This window comes from Zeugodacus cucurbitae, chromosome 6 (genome assembly GCF_028554725.1).
Source record: "Zeugodacus cucurbitae isolate PBARC_wt_2022May chromosome 6, idZeuCucr1.2, whole genome shotgun sequence".
NCBI lineage: Eukaryota > Metazoa > Arthropoda > Insecta > Diptera > Tephritidae > Zeugodacus > Zeugodacus cucurbitae.
Window position 1 is genome coordinate 62,746,427 of NC_071671.1, and position 17,955 is coordinate 62,764,381.

Below are 17,955 nucleotides of genomic sequence, written 5' to 3' on the forward strand. Positions count from 1 at the left end.
ACCATTCTGTTCCTGTTCATGGCGAACGCCTTTGATGGTGTAAATTTGAACTCAAACGAGGCTTGTGAAAAGTGGCTGTCCCAGTTCTGCGCAAACGGCAAAGTTGTCGTTTAGATGGAAACATATTATCGAACGAAAGCGCATATTTGAACTAAATCCGATCACTGTAATACTTTTTATAAAGCATTGAATAAAGAGCAAAAAAGCGGAAATGAGATATTTGACACCCTAATATTATGCTGTTTTGAATTATGCTCTTAAAAGATTTGTTAAAATTTCGATAAATAAACGATGCCTAACTAAGTGAGGTCAATTTAACAGAAATTTTGGGAAAATATAAATTTATATATTATTTTTCATGGATTTTAAATGAATAATACTTTGGAATGCTGAATATAGTGACTTCATACTGAAAACAATTAATTTCTATTGAATAAAATTGTAGGATTTTATTTGTAAAATACTATATTTCTTTCCAACTAAATTTATATTCTTCTCTTATACACTCAATAAAATCCAATATTATTATTGCTTATAATAAAAGACTTAACTAAAATAGCAGCACAACACGGCGTATGAGTAATTTTTGACTATAAAAGCCAGTTTACGATTCGCTTTTACCGCTTACAATTTACTATAAACCATTAAATTTATACTCGATATTGAACTAAGCTAGAAATTTCTATTAATTTCGAAATTCAATGCCGCCTTTGTTATTTCTATTGTGTGAATTTCATGTGATACTTACGATAAAATCGCATTATAACTATAGAACTGTGGGGGGGGAGGGACTACATACACAACTATTACACATGCTCAACAAATGCTATTGCTGTTGGTGGTTATGTAGTTGTGTTAGCATTTTCCAACTAAAAATATTTTCTTTTATACACACGCTTAATTTTAACAACCGCCATTGTATGTACAGCGCACAATGGCGCACGTGGCGTATGAGCAACCACACTTGCAAGCGTATTAAACTTAATGTCTTTAAATCTACTTACAGTATATAAAATCTGTTATATATATGTATGTGTGTGTGTGTCTGTGTGTAAATAATTTATTTTTCGTACTCGTAAAAGCAGCACAAATTGAGCAAATATTTCCTTTATCATGCACCGTTACGGCACAGTTATGCATTAAATTGAATATTTTGTGGCTTATAATCGTCATAATGAATTTTTTCGTTTTCTCTACTTGAAATAAAAGCGCTGAATTGTTTATAGTTCATCATGCTGATACTGTTATTTGTTTTTTCTTTTTGATGGCATAAAGAAATTTCATTTCGATTGAGAGTTTAATAACTTTTTTGACTTGCGCGCATTTGCAATCATGATTCGTGTATTAACCGCAACGCAATTCATTTGCTGAAAGAAAAAAAAAAGAAAAAATGTGTGGCATTTAAAAAATTCAACTGCTGCGTAAAACTATATGTTATTTAATAACTCAGCAATATATTTATTGTGCGTACAAGTTAAAATCACACATAAATGCATTTTTTAATTGCATAAATATGACCTCATATAAGTGAGTGTTTAAGTGCGCTGGCGCGTATAAATTATTCGTTAGCGCATATGAGCTGCAATTCGTATTGATTTAGTTTATTTGTATGGCATTTAAATTGCCATTGCAGTCACGCATGTGTGTAAATGTCTGCAGTAAATGGGGAATATTGTGAAAACTTTATTATCAAAGAACGGCGTTTTTATTTGATTCTAAATTTAACTCAACTGCAAAATGAGTATATTAAATTAAATGAAATATTTCACTTTTATGAAAGTAATAACAATTTAATGCTGGAAAAATATATGAAGGCTTTTGTTGTTGTTGTTGTTGTGTTTAAAAATTAAAAAAAAATGTATAATTTCATTACCACTAAATTTATCTTAAATTCGAATTTTATTTGCTCATATTATTGAATGCTTATTGCTTAAATAAAATTATTGCTCGCGACTCTTTTATTGTTATAGAAATATCTGCTCCCTTATCAGTCATGTCACATCTTAACCTTCGAATCTCAATCCAATTTTTTTTTCGCAAAATTTATACTTTATGAATATAATATTTTAATCATTTCATACGAAGTGTAAATACAGTAATTGTATGACACTGAAATAGTTATTTTTATTTGCAAAAAATATCAGATTATTAATAATTACAAACAAAAAATTATAAATTTAACTGTTATAAAGAAGGCGGCTACAAAAACGAGGTGCGTTCAAAAAATAACGGGAATTTTCGATTTTTTTTTTTTTTTAATATTCATTCATTCATCTACGTCAAAATAGACCCCATTCGATTCGAAGGCTCTTTTCTTCTCTTTTCTCTTTATTTTTCGAAATTTGAGAAAGTCATACCGAACCGTGTTTGACGAATATGGAGACGGAGATATCGTTACGGTATTCTTTTTGATCAAGAATGCACGAATAAGCAACGAAATGTGAGCTTTTATTAACAAACGATAATCTTCAAACTCATAAAAACACGTCTAATCTTAGCGGCTACTGGACTCTTCAAAAATTGCGAAATTTCAAAAATCCCGTTACTTTTTGAACACACCCTGCCCTGTACGCTGAAATTAAAACCGTATTGATTACACATTTGTATTTAATTTCATTAAATTGTTTACATGCGCAAAACATCAATCACAACTGAACAGTTATTTACAAACAACAACAAAATATGATGTCATATTTACAGTTATGTGAGCAAATTGAAAATTTCGTAATCCAAATGATTTATTATAGTTATTATCGCCATCAATCGCGCATTTTCGCGCTTTTACCATACAACAACATAACTAAAAAAAACAAAAGAAAAAAAATATATAAAATATAAAAAACAACAACAACCTCATTATTACCAACATCAAACGATTACTTTCACCAACATCATTATCTTTGAAAATCATCCATCCTGCGGCTGGCAAATAGCAAACACGCAAACAATGGCGGTGACCTAACCTTTTCAACTGAAAAAACAAAAAGTTTATTTGTGCAAAAACAAAAGAACAAAAAATAATATTAATAAACGAAAGCAAACAAACAAAAATTTGCAATATTTGACTTTTCCACCGTGGCAAACATCAAACGTTGACATTCATAAGCCGCCTCCCACGCCTTTTGTGAACTTTTCGCCATTGTTTTGCCTTTATTTTTGCTGCTAAAAAATTCGCTGAAATGAAAAATGAAAAAAAAAAACAGAGCGCTCTTCACCATCAGTTTATGTTTACCAACGACACCCTATGACAATTGAAAACTCAACAATATGATTGAGTGAGTGATTTATGTGAAAAAGGGCAGACAGTACAAAAACAAAAGAATTAGAATTCATAAAAATATACAATCGTTGCAAGTAAACTGACTAATGCGTTGTCTGCTCGGTTGCTAAATTAATGTCGATATCTTTAAGATCGGTCACTATGGCAATACTCTTGACGCGCAGCGGACGCGTTGTCACTCGACCGTTTAGTGGGGTTATGGGTTAACAATCCCTTTGCAACCATTAATGCGCAGAAACAACAAGGTGAGCAACAGCAAGTGCACATCGACAGTGAATTGAGTAGGTAGCTAAGCAACAACAATAATAACAACAACAAAACTATAGCTTCAATAGTTGCGTTGGTAATCGCAATGATAAGTTAAAGTTCAGTTCAGTGATTCATGCAGGTAAGCAGATTGCTGAATTAATTCAGAAACCTTGAATGGAAACTTTCCCCCACGACTAATCTACTTTGAAGGTAGAACAGACAAATATACACACCTTTATACATATTTGCATTTAAACAGAATTTGATGACGCTCTATTAATGACGGCACCAAGGCAAGGTAGTTCAAACTTAAATTAATCTCTTAAATTAAATTCTCTTTTTGAGAAAATCTAAATTTTGTGTATAGATTGTATTTAGGGCTTTAAAGTAATTGCTCCAGTACTTATTTATAAAAAAAAATATTTAGAATTGCTACATTTTGCAATCAGTATTTGTAGAAGTTATATTCCGGTATCCTAATAGAAGTTTGAGAAATATGAAATCATGTCTATAGGAAGTAGGCATGATTGTAATCCAATTGTTTGTAATTAGCCTAGTCTTATTTCATGACATGACTTTAGAAGAATATAGACGAAAGAACAAATATTAAAAAAAAAAAAACGAAAATTCCCGTTATATTTTGAAAACACCTATCCGATCCGATTGGTTGAAGTTAGTCCAGTAGGTGCTGAGATAGAGAATTCCATTTAAAAGCATTAAGCCAATGTGAATGAATTTTCTTAGATATGAACTCGACATATTTATGTTACCTTTTTTCAGCAAGATTCAAGCGGCTCTTTACAGATATTAAAGTCATATCCTTCATATTCCAGTAAATACATATATACTTATACGCTTATAAATTAATTTCAATATTCCACGCTAATACAATCTCATTCCTGTTTCAGTTAAATTCACTTAGTCCCATTGTGTACTCCCTCGGTTACAGCAAGTGTATTCAATTTAGTTATTTGTTTGTAAATCATCCATTCCCAACAAATTGCTATGCGCGTTCGCTCTTTGCCTCCGTTGTTCACTTAATTAGCAGCGTATTTAGAATTAATGTAATTGTTTTCGCACTATGTTGCGTTAATTTTGTTGATCTTTGCTTTCACATCACTTCAACCAGTGTTTTCTTGTTTGTTTTGCATTGTTTTCATTAATTCGTTGTTACCATAGTAATTTCATAGTTTCGTTGTTAAGTTGTTAGCTTCATTTTGATGAGAGAATAATTCAAATTTAATTACTGTTATTATATGTTGTTAGCTATTTCAGGAGACAAAGCTCTCCGTGTTGCTTTTTCTCATTTCCAAACATCCAATTATGCCTCTAGAATACGCGTTTAGATTTTATATAGAACCGGAAAGGTTTATCTGTTGACCTCTCTGCATTACCAAAATCGAAAACAGAAAAACATAGTTTTCCGAGCGCATTTACGAAATATATTTCACTCCTTTCTTTTCAGATTCCCCCACAAAACTGCGCGAGGAAAATGAGCGACTTAGCGCGGAGATACACCGCTTACGCAAGCTATTGGAGAACTCACCAGAGGGCGCTGTTGGCGGTATCGATCTTTCAGACTCCAACAGCTGTGGCGATGCACATTCGACCGATGGCAGCGGCAGCATGCCACAACAGCGTGTCGATCGGCTTGAAGCCGAACTGCGTTCAGCAAAAAGTCAAATAATGACACTACGCATCGAACGTAAGAAATTACGCGCAGACAAAAGTGATCTGCTTGCACAGGTAAAGCAACTCTGCGCCTCACTGCAAGACAAGGAACAGGAGCTGCGTGATTTTATACGCAACTTTCAAGATCGTGTGCGTGAAACGGAAACCAATAATGCAAAACTGACCGGTGATCGTGAGCGCGAACGTTGGCAATTATTAAAACAGGCGCGCGATGAGGCCGAACGTTCATTGGCGTTGGCGCAACAATTGAATGCGCGCGATCTACAGCTGCAACGTTTGCAGGATCAGCTGCAGGAGGCGCGGCGTCAACTCTCCGGCTGTTTGTCCGATCAGGAGAGCTTGCTGTCGTTCGCACCACTAACACCGCCGTCGGCCGCTTCGGCTATGATAAATCAAATGAACGCAACGGTGACAGCGAACAATGTAATGCGAAATGACGACAGTGGGCGTGGCAATTCGAATTCTTTATCGGCGTTTAGCAGCAGTTTGAGTGGTGGCTCCGGCGCAACGGCGGGTGATCGCAACTCCTGTTCGAACGATTCGGGTTTGCGCAATAGCAGTGATCGCGAAAGTACCGGTGGAGATTTAAACTTTAGTGATGGCACTTGCGAGAATGGACCATGTATAACAGTCGATCCAGATAGCATCTCACTGGTCTCTAGTCAAAATATGTATCAATGTAAGTGAAAGGTGTTTGATAATTGATTAAAGCTTTATTGTATTGTAAATATTTTAATTCTAGATGGCACTCCAAAAGAACGTAGTCCAACTCTGTCACCACTGAACTCGGCCGCTTACTCGAGGTACAGTTCATTTTACTCAATGTTGCACAGTTCATTCAGTTTTCCATTTTTTATTAACAGATCCGTGGAACAGCTCGGCTCGCCCGTAGAGTCGGATGGTCCTGGCGCTGTAGCGCGCAAATTCGCACCAAAAACCGGCACACTAAGTGCACGTAACGGACGTGGCGGTACTTGGGGTAGCATTTCACGTGTATTCGCACGTTCGCGTAATAAAAATAAAGCACTCTCAGCAGATGGCGCTGTTGAATGTAAGTCGTAACTACAACAAATTCATACTTTCATCACAACTAACCCACTAATAAGCGTCATCAACTAACCCTTTATCTATTTTAGTAACTCCATATCTTTCAGACGCTGACTACTCATGGAGTCCACTCTCCGAAGAGGGTTATGCCGAGAAGTTGCGTCTACTGCGTGACGCCGCACAACTGCCCATGGAAAGATGGCGCGCCTCGCAAGTACTTGCCTGGCTGGAGGTGGCGCTCGGCATGCCCCAATATAGCACGCGTTGTGCGGAGAATGTGAAAAGTGGCAAGGTGTTGCTCGAATTGAATGATGGTGAATTGGAAGCTGGTTTGGGTTTGGTGCATCCAATGCATCGCAAAAAATTGCGTTTGGCCATTGAAGAACAACGTAGACCAGAAATGGTACGCTATCCAATGATAACACAGCTCGGACACACTTGGGTGGCTTCCGAGTGGCTGCCCGACATCGGTTTGCCGCAATATGCTGATTCGTTTTTGCATTCGCTGGTTGATGCGCGCATGCTGGACACGCTGTCGAAGAAGGAATTGGAGAAGTTTTTGGGTGTGACGCGTAAATTCCATCAAGCCAGTATTGTGCATGGTGAGTTTGCGTTGAGGTTATGTGGTTTTTGAAGTTTTGCGAAAAGTGAGGTTAAGTGATTTTTGAATAATACAGAAAATATGAATTTTCAAGTGGTTTAAGGATAGTTAATTATTATGTTGAAACTTTTTTTAAAACTATTGTACTTTTCTCTAGGCATCCACGTTCTACGCATTGTGAAATATGATCGCCAAACACTGGCCATGCGTCGTGTACAATCGGAAAATGTGGACACAGATCCAATTGTGTGGACTAATCAGCGTTTTATACGCTGGGCGAGATCGATTGATTTGGGTGAATATGCTGAGAATTTGAAAGGTAATAAATGAAAGTATACATAACTACTGGACTTGCTGAACTATATTTTGATTCTTCAATATATGAAATACATATATATAATAATTATTTATTTTAAAATATATATATTTTATGTCACTGCAGACAGCGGCGTGCATGGCGGTCTTGTCGTATTGGAACCATCATTTTCGGGTGATACCATGGCCACAGCATTGGGTATACCACCATCTAAGAATATCATACGGCGTCATCTCACAACGGAATTCGATGCGCTCATATTGCCCGCAAGGTAAGGCAAATTTATTGCAACTACAAATTCATATCATCTCTCTCGTTATTACTGTCATTTCACCAAAAATTTTACTCGTAACTCTGTGTGTATGTAGCGTAAGTGTGTAAAGTACGTTTTTATATTTACCATATTATTACATAAATGTGTATGCTACTAGTATGTAAACATGCTAGCAAGTAAATTATTTTGATTTTCCAAATGTTCATAAAATGACATGCCTGCGTTTGAGTTGTTAGTTTTATTGTGTATAATTTTTTATTTTTTTTGTCGTTGGTTAGAAGTTAATTTGGATTTTTATATTTTCTCTTTTTAGTCATTTTACTATTATTATTAAATTTTTATATTTTTTCCATAATAATTGTTTTTTTACAGTTATATTTTTAAATATTTTTTATGCTCTCCATTAGTTCGCTATCATGCACATAGTCCCATCCATAGTTTCAATACATATAGTTCTGCATATTTAGAAGTGTCTTTCACCATTCTTAAGCGCTCAAATCCCACAAAAGCTTGCATTAAAACGCTTGTTACGCCGTCATTTTATTAGTTTTATAATTATAATATATTTTAAAATTATGTATATAAACTGAATATTTATTTATATATCAATTTTTTTTTTATTTTTTATAATAAAATCTTTAAAAAAATAGGTATTAATACTATATATATTTATTTTATAAAAATTGTTAAATTTGATTTTTTATAATCTTTTAAGAATTTAAGAAAGAAAAAATATTTTTTTTTTAAGAATTTAGGAAAAAAAAATTTTAAGATATGTTATAAGAAAATATATTTTTTTTAATTAAAAAAAAAAAAATTTAAGAAAAATATTTTATTTTAATATAATAAGAATTTTTTTTATTTTCTATAATAAAATCTTTAAAAAAATAGGTATTAATACTATATATATTTTTTTTACAAAAACTGTTAAATTTAATTTTTTATAATCTTTTAAGAATTTAAGAAAGAAAAAATATTTTTTTTTATTAAAAAAAAAAATTTTTTTTAAGAGAAATATTTTATTTTAATATAATAAGAATTTTTTTTATTTTCTATAATAAAATCTTTAAAAAAATAGGTATTAATACTACATATATTTTTTTTACAAAAATTGTTAAATTTGATTTTTTATAATTTTTTAAGAATTTAAGAAAGAAAAAATATTTTTTTTAAGAATTTAGGAAAAAAAAATTGTTTAAGGAAAATTTTTAATATAAATTTTTTTTTATTTAATTTTTTTTAAGAAAAATATTTTTTTTTTATATAATAAGAATTTTATTTTTATTTTAGTTATGTGCTAGCTTTATTATAGGTGTATAGAATTATATTTTTGCAAAAAAAAAAATAAAAAAATTATAAATAATAAGTTTCACAAATTTATTGGCCATAGAAAATCGTTAATTTAAAATAGTGCTTAATTGTTTTTTAGCTACTAAATAGGTATGTCTTCTATTAACTGCTTATCATGCTGCCAATTTCATATGAATCATCAAGCATATACACACACACATACACATAAAAGAATTTTAAATGCCGCGCAAAAAAAAATTATAAAAGAATTTGATTGAAATTGAAATGAGCTGCAGATAATGAATTTTTTCCGAATTTTTTATATCATAATACATGCTGAATTTTGCTTTTATTAAAAGCGAAAAAAATTGAATTATTTTTTAAAGAAACAAAAAATTTTGTTTGACGAAAATATAACGAAATTTTTAATGAAAAAAATTTGAAATTACAGCCATTAAAAGCCACAAACATTTTTCTCTATACCTTTTTTACAAATGTTGCCGTGCGTATAGAAAAAAAATTTCAATTCACAGAAAAAATCACTTTTCCAATCAACAAATCACCAACAACACTGCTGCTCTTTATTCCACTTCATTTTACTTGCTCACTCATCAATTCATACAACTCTTCCACCCTCCTTCACTCAACAACAGCATCTGTTGCTAACTGTGTTTGCCCGTTTCGTTCGTTTTTCTGTTGCTGCATTCGCATTCACATTCGCATTCGCCAACGCATTGAAAATCATTTGCATAATCATTTCCATTACTCATCATTACTATTTGCTCACTTTATTAACGCCATGTCGACTTGCTTCCGTTAGAACTTCATTAGCAAATTTCTTTAAATGAAAAAATCAATAAAAAAAATCAAAAAATATAAATGTGTTCTCTTTGTATGCATTTACATATGTACTAAGTATGTAAACTAACTAACTAACTAAGCTGCTGCTAATTACTTGTTCCATTTGTACTGCTCGTAGTTCATTATTGTCTTCATGTGTTTGTGCAATCAGAATGAATCATACATATTAAATATTTGCATTAAAGAATTCACTTAGCAGAAATTGAAAAAAATAAAGAAATATATAAAAATAAGTAAATGAAGGAAATTAAAACTTAACTAACCATCAACGTTTTCGTCGTTTCTTCCATTTTTCCCCACGTTTATGACGTTTACTACTCACAAACATGCATACCTCAACCACAACAACAAAACTTCATTTGCAAAAAAAAAAAATTATGAAAATATTAAAAAAATAAAACATTGATCAAAAAAAAAATACAAAAAAAAATTAAAAAATTTCGAAAAAAATATAAAAAAAAATTCAAAAAAAACTCAAAATAAATTAAAAATAAATTTTTAAAAATAAAAAAATACAAATATTAAAAAAAAATCAAAAATTAAAAATAATAATAACTCCGCAGATATCTTGTTTACTGTCAAATGGAAGAATTCCAAATGGATAGCACACGACAATTAATTTTAAATCAAAAACAACTAGGCAGATAAATTGTTGTTAAGTTATTGCAACCATTGCTTTAAGTATCAAGTTAATGATATTCTATAATCTAAATGTTTGTTCTTACGCATACATATTAATTACTCACTACTACTTGCGTACATACAAGTATGTTAAATGTGTATATGTGTGTGTGTGTGTGGGGTAATGTTATATGAAATTTAGTTAAATTTGTGTAGCGAACGTTGAACGATACAATAATTAATGTGTAATTTATGAGTAAATATGACTAATGATCTATGGATGTGGACATCCGGTGTATGTAAATGAGGAAGTTTATATAAATGTTGAGATGTATAGGTAAATACATACACATATATCTATATGTATGTAGTAGGGGAACAAATAAAAGTGTGTGGAACTTAGACGGAAAATGTGGACCTTTAGTGTTGAAAATGGAAAGGTTTTTTGGGTGACACTGTTGTTTGTGGATACTTGAAGAATTCTTTGATTGTATAGCCTTGTGATTTTAAGATTTCTTCTATCTTACTTTTATACCACTAAACTGGATCATTAAAATGTCTTGATTTTTAATTTTTTTCTTCCGCCTTACTAACTTTCTTTCTTTCCACAAATATCTTCTTCGCACAATACTTGATGTTCGGACCAGTCCTAATTACCTTTTTTGTAACTATGTTGTTATGGTGATAATATGTTACAAAGTCCTCATATTCATTATTATTTGAAATTTTACTATAACAAGATTGGACTCTTTTGAATAATTTTTATTTGGAATCGATGCAGAATTTTGAAAAAGTCCGTCTATATCATATGGAGGCGAAAAAAAAATATTACACTTATGGATTGCATGAATGAAGTCACAAAGGCATTGCGATACAGACGATAAAAGCCAAACAATAGCAAAAAAAAAAAAAACAAAAACAAAATTACAGAATATATGTTCAAACGTATGTGCATAAAACATATATACGAAGTAAATAAATTAAAATGAGCATAAATCTATATTTTACAGATTTTTGAAAAATTGTATATATTAATGCAAATTTTTAAAAATCGAAGTCTCGCTAACTCGATGTTTTTTGTGGAATATGGTGATTTCAGTTAGAGAAGTTCCACTGTATTTTTCAAAGTGGCAAAATACAATACAATTTTGTTCAATCTTTCCATGGTACAAAAGTTTATTTTTTATTTTTAAAATTGTGGTTCCCAAGCTACTGTATTTATAACTCATCAACCGTTGATCGGAAACAAAAAAGTTAAAGTAATATTTTTTAGGATATTTTAGCAAAAAAAAATATATGCAGTCATGTGAAGAATAATAGGGACACTTGCTTGAAAATAGGTAAAAAATAAAATAAAAATATTATCAAAAAATAACATGCAATTGTTTACTGGGATGTCAGTGAAGTAAAGAACCGTTACCAAAGAAAAAATGTTGATCATTTTGTAAAGTAAGATCGTTTATGAGTGTGCGAAATAATAGGGACATGTGTCATGTGTCCCTATAATTTTTCACATGACTATATATACAGAAATCAAAAGAAATCAAAAACGAATAAAAATCCATATAAATAAGCTTTCGAAAAAAGTAAAAAAAAAAAATGATATTTTTTGTTGCAATTTTTGTCACCAAACAAGAATTTTGTGAACTCGAAATATTTAAAATATTAAGTTTATTCTTCCGATAGTTACGTAGAAAAAGGTCTCACAAAATTTAAGACAAATCGATCAGAGCAATCACGTTTAAATTTACGCACTGTGACTCGCTCCATTATATTAGCTACACCTTCTTCAATATTCGAGATTTTTTTTCGTCCTGTCAGTTCGCGCCCAACATACTATAGTTGATCGAAAACTCGAGTTTATTGGAATTTTTAGCATATAAAATGATGCACTATGAACGATTATGGAATTTACACTACCATTTTTTTTCTTAAATTCGCTGGGAACACCAATTTTGTTTTCCTTATTGAGATACTTACAACACAACTGACAACAACTGTCCTGACGACCACTGCCAACAACCCGATATGAGTTCTTTATTATAGTTGATTCACTTTAGTCCGATAGCTTGCGACAGAAGCTTTTACGCAGAACAGTAAATCTTCACAAATATTCCCAATTCTAGCCTTGATAAATTCACCTTTCAACTGACTTTATTTCCCAAAATTTATTATTTGAAATATCCTGTGGCACTACTATCAATTACTTTTCTTCAAACTACAGAACAACAGTGATACAAACAAGTATCAATTTCCACCTTCATAAAATAATTGAAATTTAGTGTGATGAAAGTTGAGAACAAACAAAAAATGTTGTAGATTTTAACACAAAAACTAACCGAAAGCCGTTAGCATAGTGAAATCAAATCTATTTATTAAGTAATTCATAAGTAAAATGTGTGAAGAAATGGCGTGTACTAAATATTAATGTTGCTTGTTGTTGGCAATATGATAACACCATAGTGTAAAAATTATATATAAAATTATTGCACGAAGACTCTCCATGCTAAAATTTTTCTACTGAACGTATTTAAATTGATATTATGTACCATGTAAGATAGATATTATTCAAGTAAAAGAAATAATAATTTTTGGTGTTGCATTTTAAATAAAAAATATATATCAAATTAGTTAAAATAAAAACGAAATTGAATAACATATAGCAAAAGAAATACTTTAAAGCGTAACGAAAGGGAAGCAAATAACGATACACTACGATGCATTTTTCAAATAGTTTTAATTTACTGCAATAAAATACAACAAGTGTAAGAAAAATATTTAGTATTTAATAAAAAAAAAACAATTTAAATAAACTAGCATTATTTACAAACAATTCAAATCAAATCAAATCCAAGCAAATCAAACAAATCGAAATAGAAGACTTTAACGTAAATAAATGTAGGGAAATTTTAAATAAAAATAAAGAATGAAAATTTGAATAACGAAATATTACAACAGCAACACTGCAACACTAATTTAAGCAACAACAACAACACTGTAAAGCTTACAAAACTTACAATTTCATACAATTTACTAGTGAATAAATTAAAAAACAAAATTGTAGAACAGCCGGAAAATATTTCATTTCAACGCACATAGTACTTTAGCAACGTACAAACAATTTTTATGTATTATACACGCCGTTAACTATAAGACGTAACGAAGAGTTATAAAATACTAAGAACATAAATATATAATACAAAAAAAACAATATATAGTAAAAAATAGCTCAAATCAAATGCTTTAGATACAATTAATTAGTTCAAAATAGAGTTCAAAGCAGAAGACGTTATTCAAAAGTAAATTGAAAGAAGAAAAAAAATCAAAATAAAATCAAAATTCAGCGCGCAACTCCATTTGTTAAATATGCTTAAATCACACACATCACGAACACCAATAAATCGTTGAATATGCATACCAACAGAGCCATGCTGTTGTACTTACAACAACAATTTACTCGCTTACAATATACGTACAAGCATACTGCAAGCTCACTAAAGTGTACTCGTGTGCACACATACATAGTACTCGTACATAGTTATTACATACCATATATGTAGATGTGCTCGTGTGATAGCTGTAAAACATATTCGTATAATACTTACTATGTGCATAATAATACACTGTAACAATAATAATAAAATAGGAAATGTATTAAATACACAATAGTTCCGGAATTCTATGCTTGCCACATACAAATACAAACAACAACAAAGCACTCGAATACATTTAAATGCTAAGCGCCACTGTAAGCAAGCTTACATACAGTTAAATTTATATATGTATGTATGTATGTGTGTGAGCCGCAGTCGTCGTCATCGTTGTTTAACAAACATTTCATTTCCTTTAGAAAATTTTCATTTTGCCAATAGCATAAGAAGCTTAGTGCAGCTTAAATTGAGGTACTCGTTATAATGTGTATTTGCAATGTTATTTGCTTGCTTTCGAAATTCCTCACTCTCTCTCTCTCTCTCTCTCTCTATTTATTGAGAAATTATTGCCGTGCACTAGCAGTTAGTGTTTTTTTATTTCATTCCATATCATTTTTAAGCTTTATGTGGATTTGAGGTTTTTAATGTAAGCCGTTTTAATGTAAACTAAGATGTAATGGTAAAAACTAAAGCTAATTGTAGTACATAGAAATCGATGGAATAAATTAAAATGTATGAATATGGTTGGATGTATTTATTTGTTAGTACAAATGTATACAAATATTTTAATTGATTTGTGAAAAACTACGTGGTAGGTGTGTTGGTGATTATAAAATATATTTAGAATACCCAATGGAGTTCAAAAAAAGTTTTAGGTCAGAAAAAATATACTAGAAAACACCCAATGACCTCTTCATCTCAAACTGTTTCTTAAAATATTAATAATTCACAATTGATTTTAATTAAGCCATTTTCTGGCAATTTTTTTCGATAAAAGGCATTTCACTATGAAACTAAAATCAATTTATTTTGCATGTACAGTGCGTATGAGTAACTAAAATTTTGAATATGCATATTTTTAATATTTACAGCATTTTTAATGCAATCAAAAAATTCACCATAAATCAAAATAATTTAAGCATGTCCAGCGCATATGAGACAACTTCGTTGACATGACTTTGTGTATAACTGGTGTGTGTGCACCATGGCGTATGCGTAAGCCAAATTTGCATACTAAAACATATTGCTGCGGGCATTAATAACAAAAATCTAAAATATTACAAATATTAATAATTAATACACAATTGTTGTGAATTTAAAGATTTAAAATTAATTTTTGAAATATTAACGCCAAAACAGAAATTTTATAAAATTGTAATAATGTTACTCATACGCAACGTGTAACCTGCAGGCCGTACATACTATATGATAGTATACAATTTGAGTAGAACGTGTTTTGAGTTAAATATGAATTAATTCATTGTTGCTGATCATTAGAAAAGTTTAAAGTACTAATTTTGCAAATTTAATCGTTTTAAATTTTATTATTTTCGTTAATGAATTAAGAATTTGTTTTAAATATTTATAGTTTTATGGTTATAATAAGCACAAAGCATTCAAAAATTAAATAAAAATGGTTTTATGCAAGAAGCGGTGGTCGAATTCGTACTTAAAACCCTTAAATTAGAAACTTTTATTTCATATTTTCTTTAATTATGAACTCCAGAGTATGGAATTTCATAAGTGGAAATAGAAAAAAGCTAAAAATTTTATATTTATTATTATATAATATATTAGCAAATAGGAATTAAATAAATACAACACCAATTTTCAAAGCAAAATATTTAAATTTAATTCTGAAAAATTATTTTAATAAATCGCAGCAAATAGTTTTAGTTGAAATCTGTGTATCTATTGCTAAAATAATGTCAGAAAATATATAAATTCAATAACTTATTATGAAAAAGTCACGTCTATGTACTAACTTAGTTAATTTTCAGCTCTTTCATGCTAAGAAAAAAAATATATGCAATACAATATTTACTTTACTACTACCAACTTCCCTTAGTAAACTAATATCCATCTCTCGTTCGTTTGCGGCACTTTCCAATATGCACATATAAACTTTTATAACTGAAAATTTATTCACAATTATTTAATATTAATGAGCTTTTCTTTAAAACTTATAATTATTTCATATTACAAGTAGGTCAATATTGTAATGCTCGCTTCATGCTACATACCCATACCCATACCCATATACACAAAGCGCTATCCACCTATATATGTATGCACACTGCTTCAATTAGGTTAACGCTCAAAGCCATTACATTCTATTTAACGCTATACATTACTTGCTGCGGCGTCTACAAATGCATTTGCCACAAACAACTTTCGCAATCGAATACTATTTGGCGCTAAGTTTGGTCGAACTTTCAGTGCTTTCAGACAAAGCAAACTTTTCTTTCACTTGCTTACTACTATACTCTATTCATTTGAGTTTCATTTTTTAACTTTATAATAAATGAAGACATTTGCAATTATCTCTTTGTATGTATGTATGTGTTATTCACCAAATTCTATATGTATTTGTGCTTATGCGAGGTAACTTTTAGTTTTCTACTTCAACTTATTTTCGAATTAATGCTTTTTTCGATGTATTTCTTTCGTCTTATTCTTCTTCGTTTTTTCTTTTTACTCATGCTCAATCTAATATATGTAATATGTATATGTCTGTATGTATGTCTTTGTGAACTGTACTACATTTGTTTCTTTATACAACTTTGACGTTGGCGTTGCCTTGTGCTATTTAATCTTTATGCAATGCACTACGTTCACACACACACACACAAATAATATTTATACACACACACGTGTACATACATACAACTGCGTATATTTCTATTGAAAACAAATAACTTTAAAACTTATTTCTATATATATATATATATTTGCATTCTCTTTTTTATTTGTTTATTTTTTCGCTACTACAAATTTGTTTTTCAACTTGTTGCTGTCATTGCTGTCTGTACAACCACAACTACAACAACCAACAAATCAACAACAACAACAAAATACCAAAAAACCACAATAATCATTAAAACTGTGCTCCACCAATACACGACTGCAAATAATAACAACGTTAACGAAATCGCAAAAAAAAAACTATAAATTGCGAAATGTGAAAATCGAAAACATCAACAACCAATCAATCAACCGAAACCGTACCGAAATGAAATGAAATAAAATAAACAATATTACATATATATGAACATACAAAAACCACATACGACTACAAACTCTACACTGTCTTTACGAAAAACACACACACTCACACATGAACACATGTATACATATACGCGTATGCCTGGCCATGTCATGTGCCATGTATGTGTTTGCATCATTGTTGTGTATGTTTTGTATGTATGTATGTGTGTATTTATGTATGTATATATAACTGTGTGCTTATCACTGTGAAATCAATACTCATACAAAATAAAATATATGCTGACAAAAACTTCAAATTCAATTACCTACCAAACACAACAACAAAATTTGTGCTAACAAAATTACACAAACAAACATGCACACACATGCAATAAAACATACAAACCCATGAAATTCAATACACATCGATGCCAAAATGATGCAAACAACAAATTAAACCAAAAACAAACAAAAAATACACAAAACATTAAACAAAACATTAAACAACAACAAAAACAAACAACCAAACCACAAACAATGGACAAAACATGTATTTTTTTCGTATGGCTGTAACGAATGTGTCACGCACTGTTGTTGTACTGTTGTGTTTAGAGCAACCTTGGGCCAAGGCATACGTTCCGGTTGCGGCATAGTACCGATAACGGGACCGGGCGGCTTACAGCACTATGCCACAACTGATCGCCGCTCCAATGGCGCATTGCGGGTAAGTTCACAAGCTATTTCTTTATAACTTACTCGCTTAACATTTCTACTAACTTAACTTAACTCAACTTATATGACTATGTTCGATGTATTCATAAGCGTAAATATCATAAACATTATTTAAAGCTTTCATTTCATTTAAAATTAATAACTTTTTGTTATTTTTTTCTTAAAAACTTCATCATACACTTGCCTTGAACTGCTCCGAATTGTGTAAATGTAAAAAAATTTTGTAAGAAAGTATAGAAATTTCTTTGAATATATTTCTTTTTGCTGCTACTTTGTTTGTTTATAACTCCAACTCAAGATTAGCGTGTTTTGCTGTGCTGCTTTTGTTGTCTTTAACGTTTCGAAAGCTTTAAT

The 17,955-nt window shown here is 30.6% G+C and overlaps 1 protein-coding gene across 10 annotated transcripts in view; it reads left to right on the plus strand.

The window, feature by feature from the left end:
• The window catches only part of LOC105209296 (kazrin), a 93,917-nt gene that overhangs the window by 65,720 nt on the left and 10,242 nt on the right, over positions 1-17,955 (plus strand). For 2 of the 10 annotated variants that reach the window (XM_054233438.1, XM_054233440.1), the window contains exons 5-11: positions 4,995-5,900; positions 5,964-6,024; positions 6,085-6,272; positions 6,358-6,870; positions 7,027-7,188; positions 7,312-7,456; positions 17,482-17,593. In XM_054233438.1, coding sequence (XP_054089413.1) covers positions 4,995-5,900; positions 5,964-6,024; positions 6,085-6,272; positions 6,358-6,870; positions 7,027-7,188; positions 7,312-7,456; positions 17,482-17,593 — 2,087 coding nt within the window. The other 8 variants (XM_054233436.1, XM_054233437.1, XM_054233441.1 and 5 more) reach the window with 6 other exon arrangements.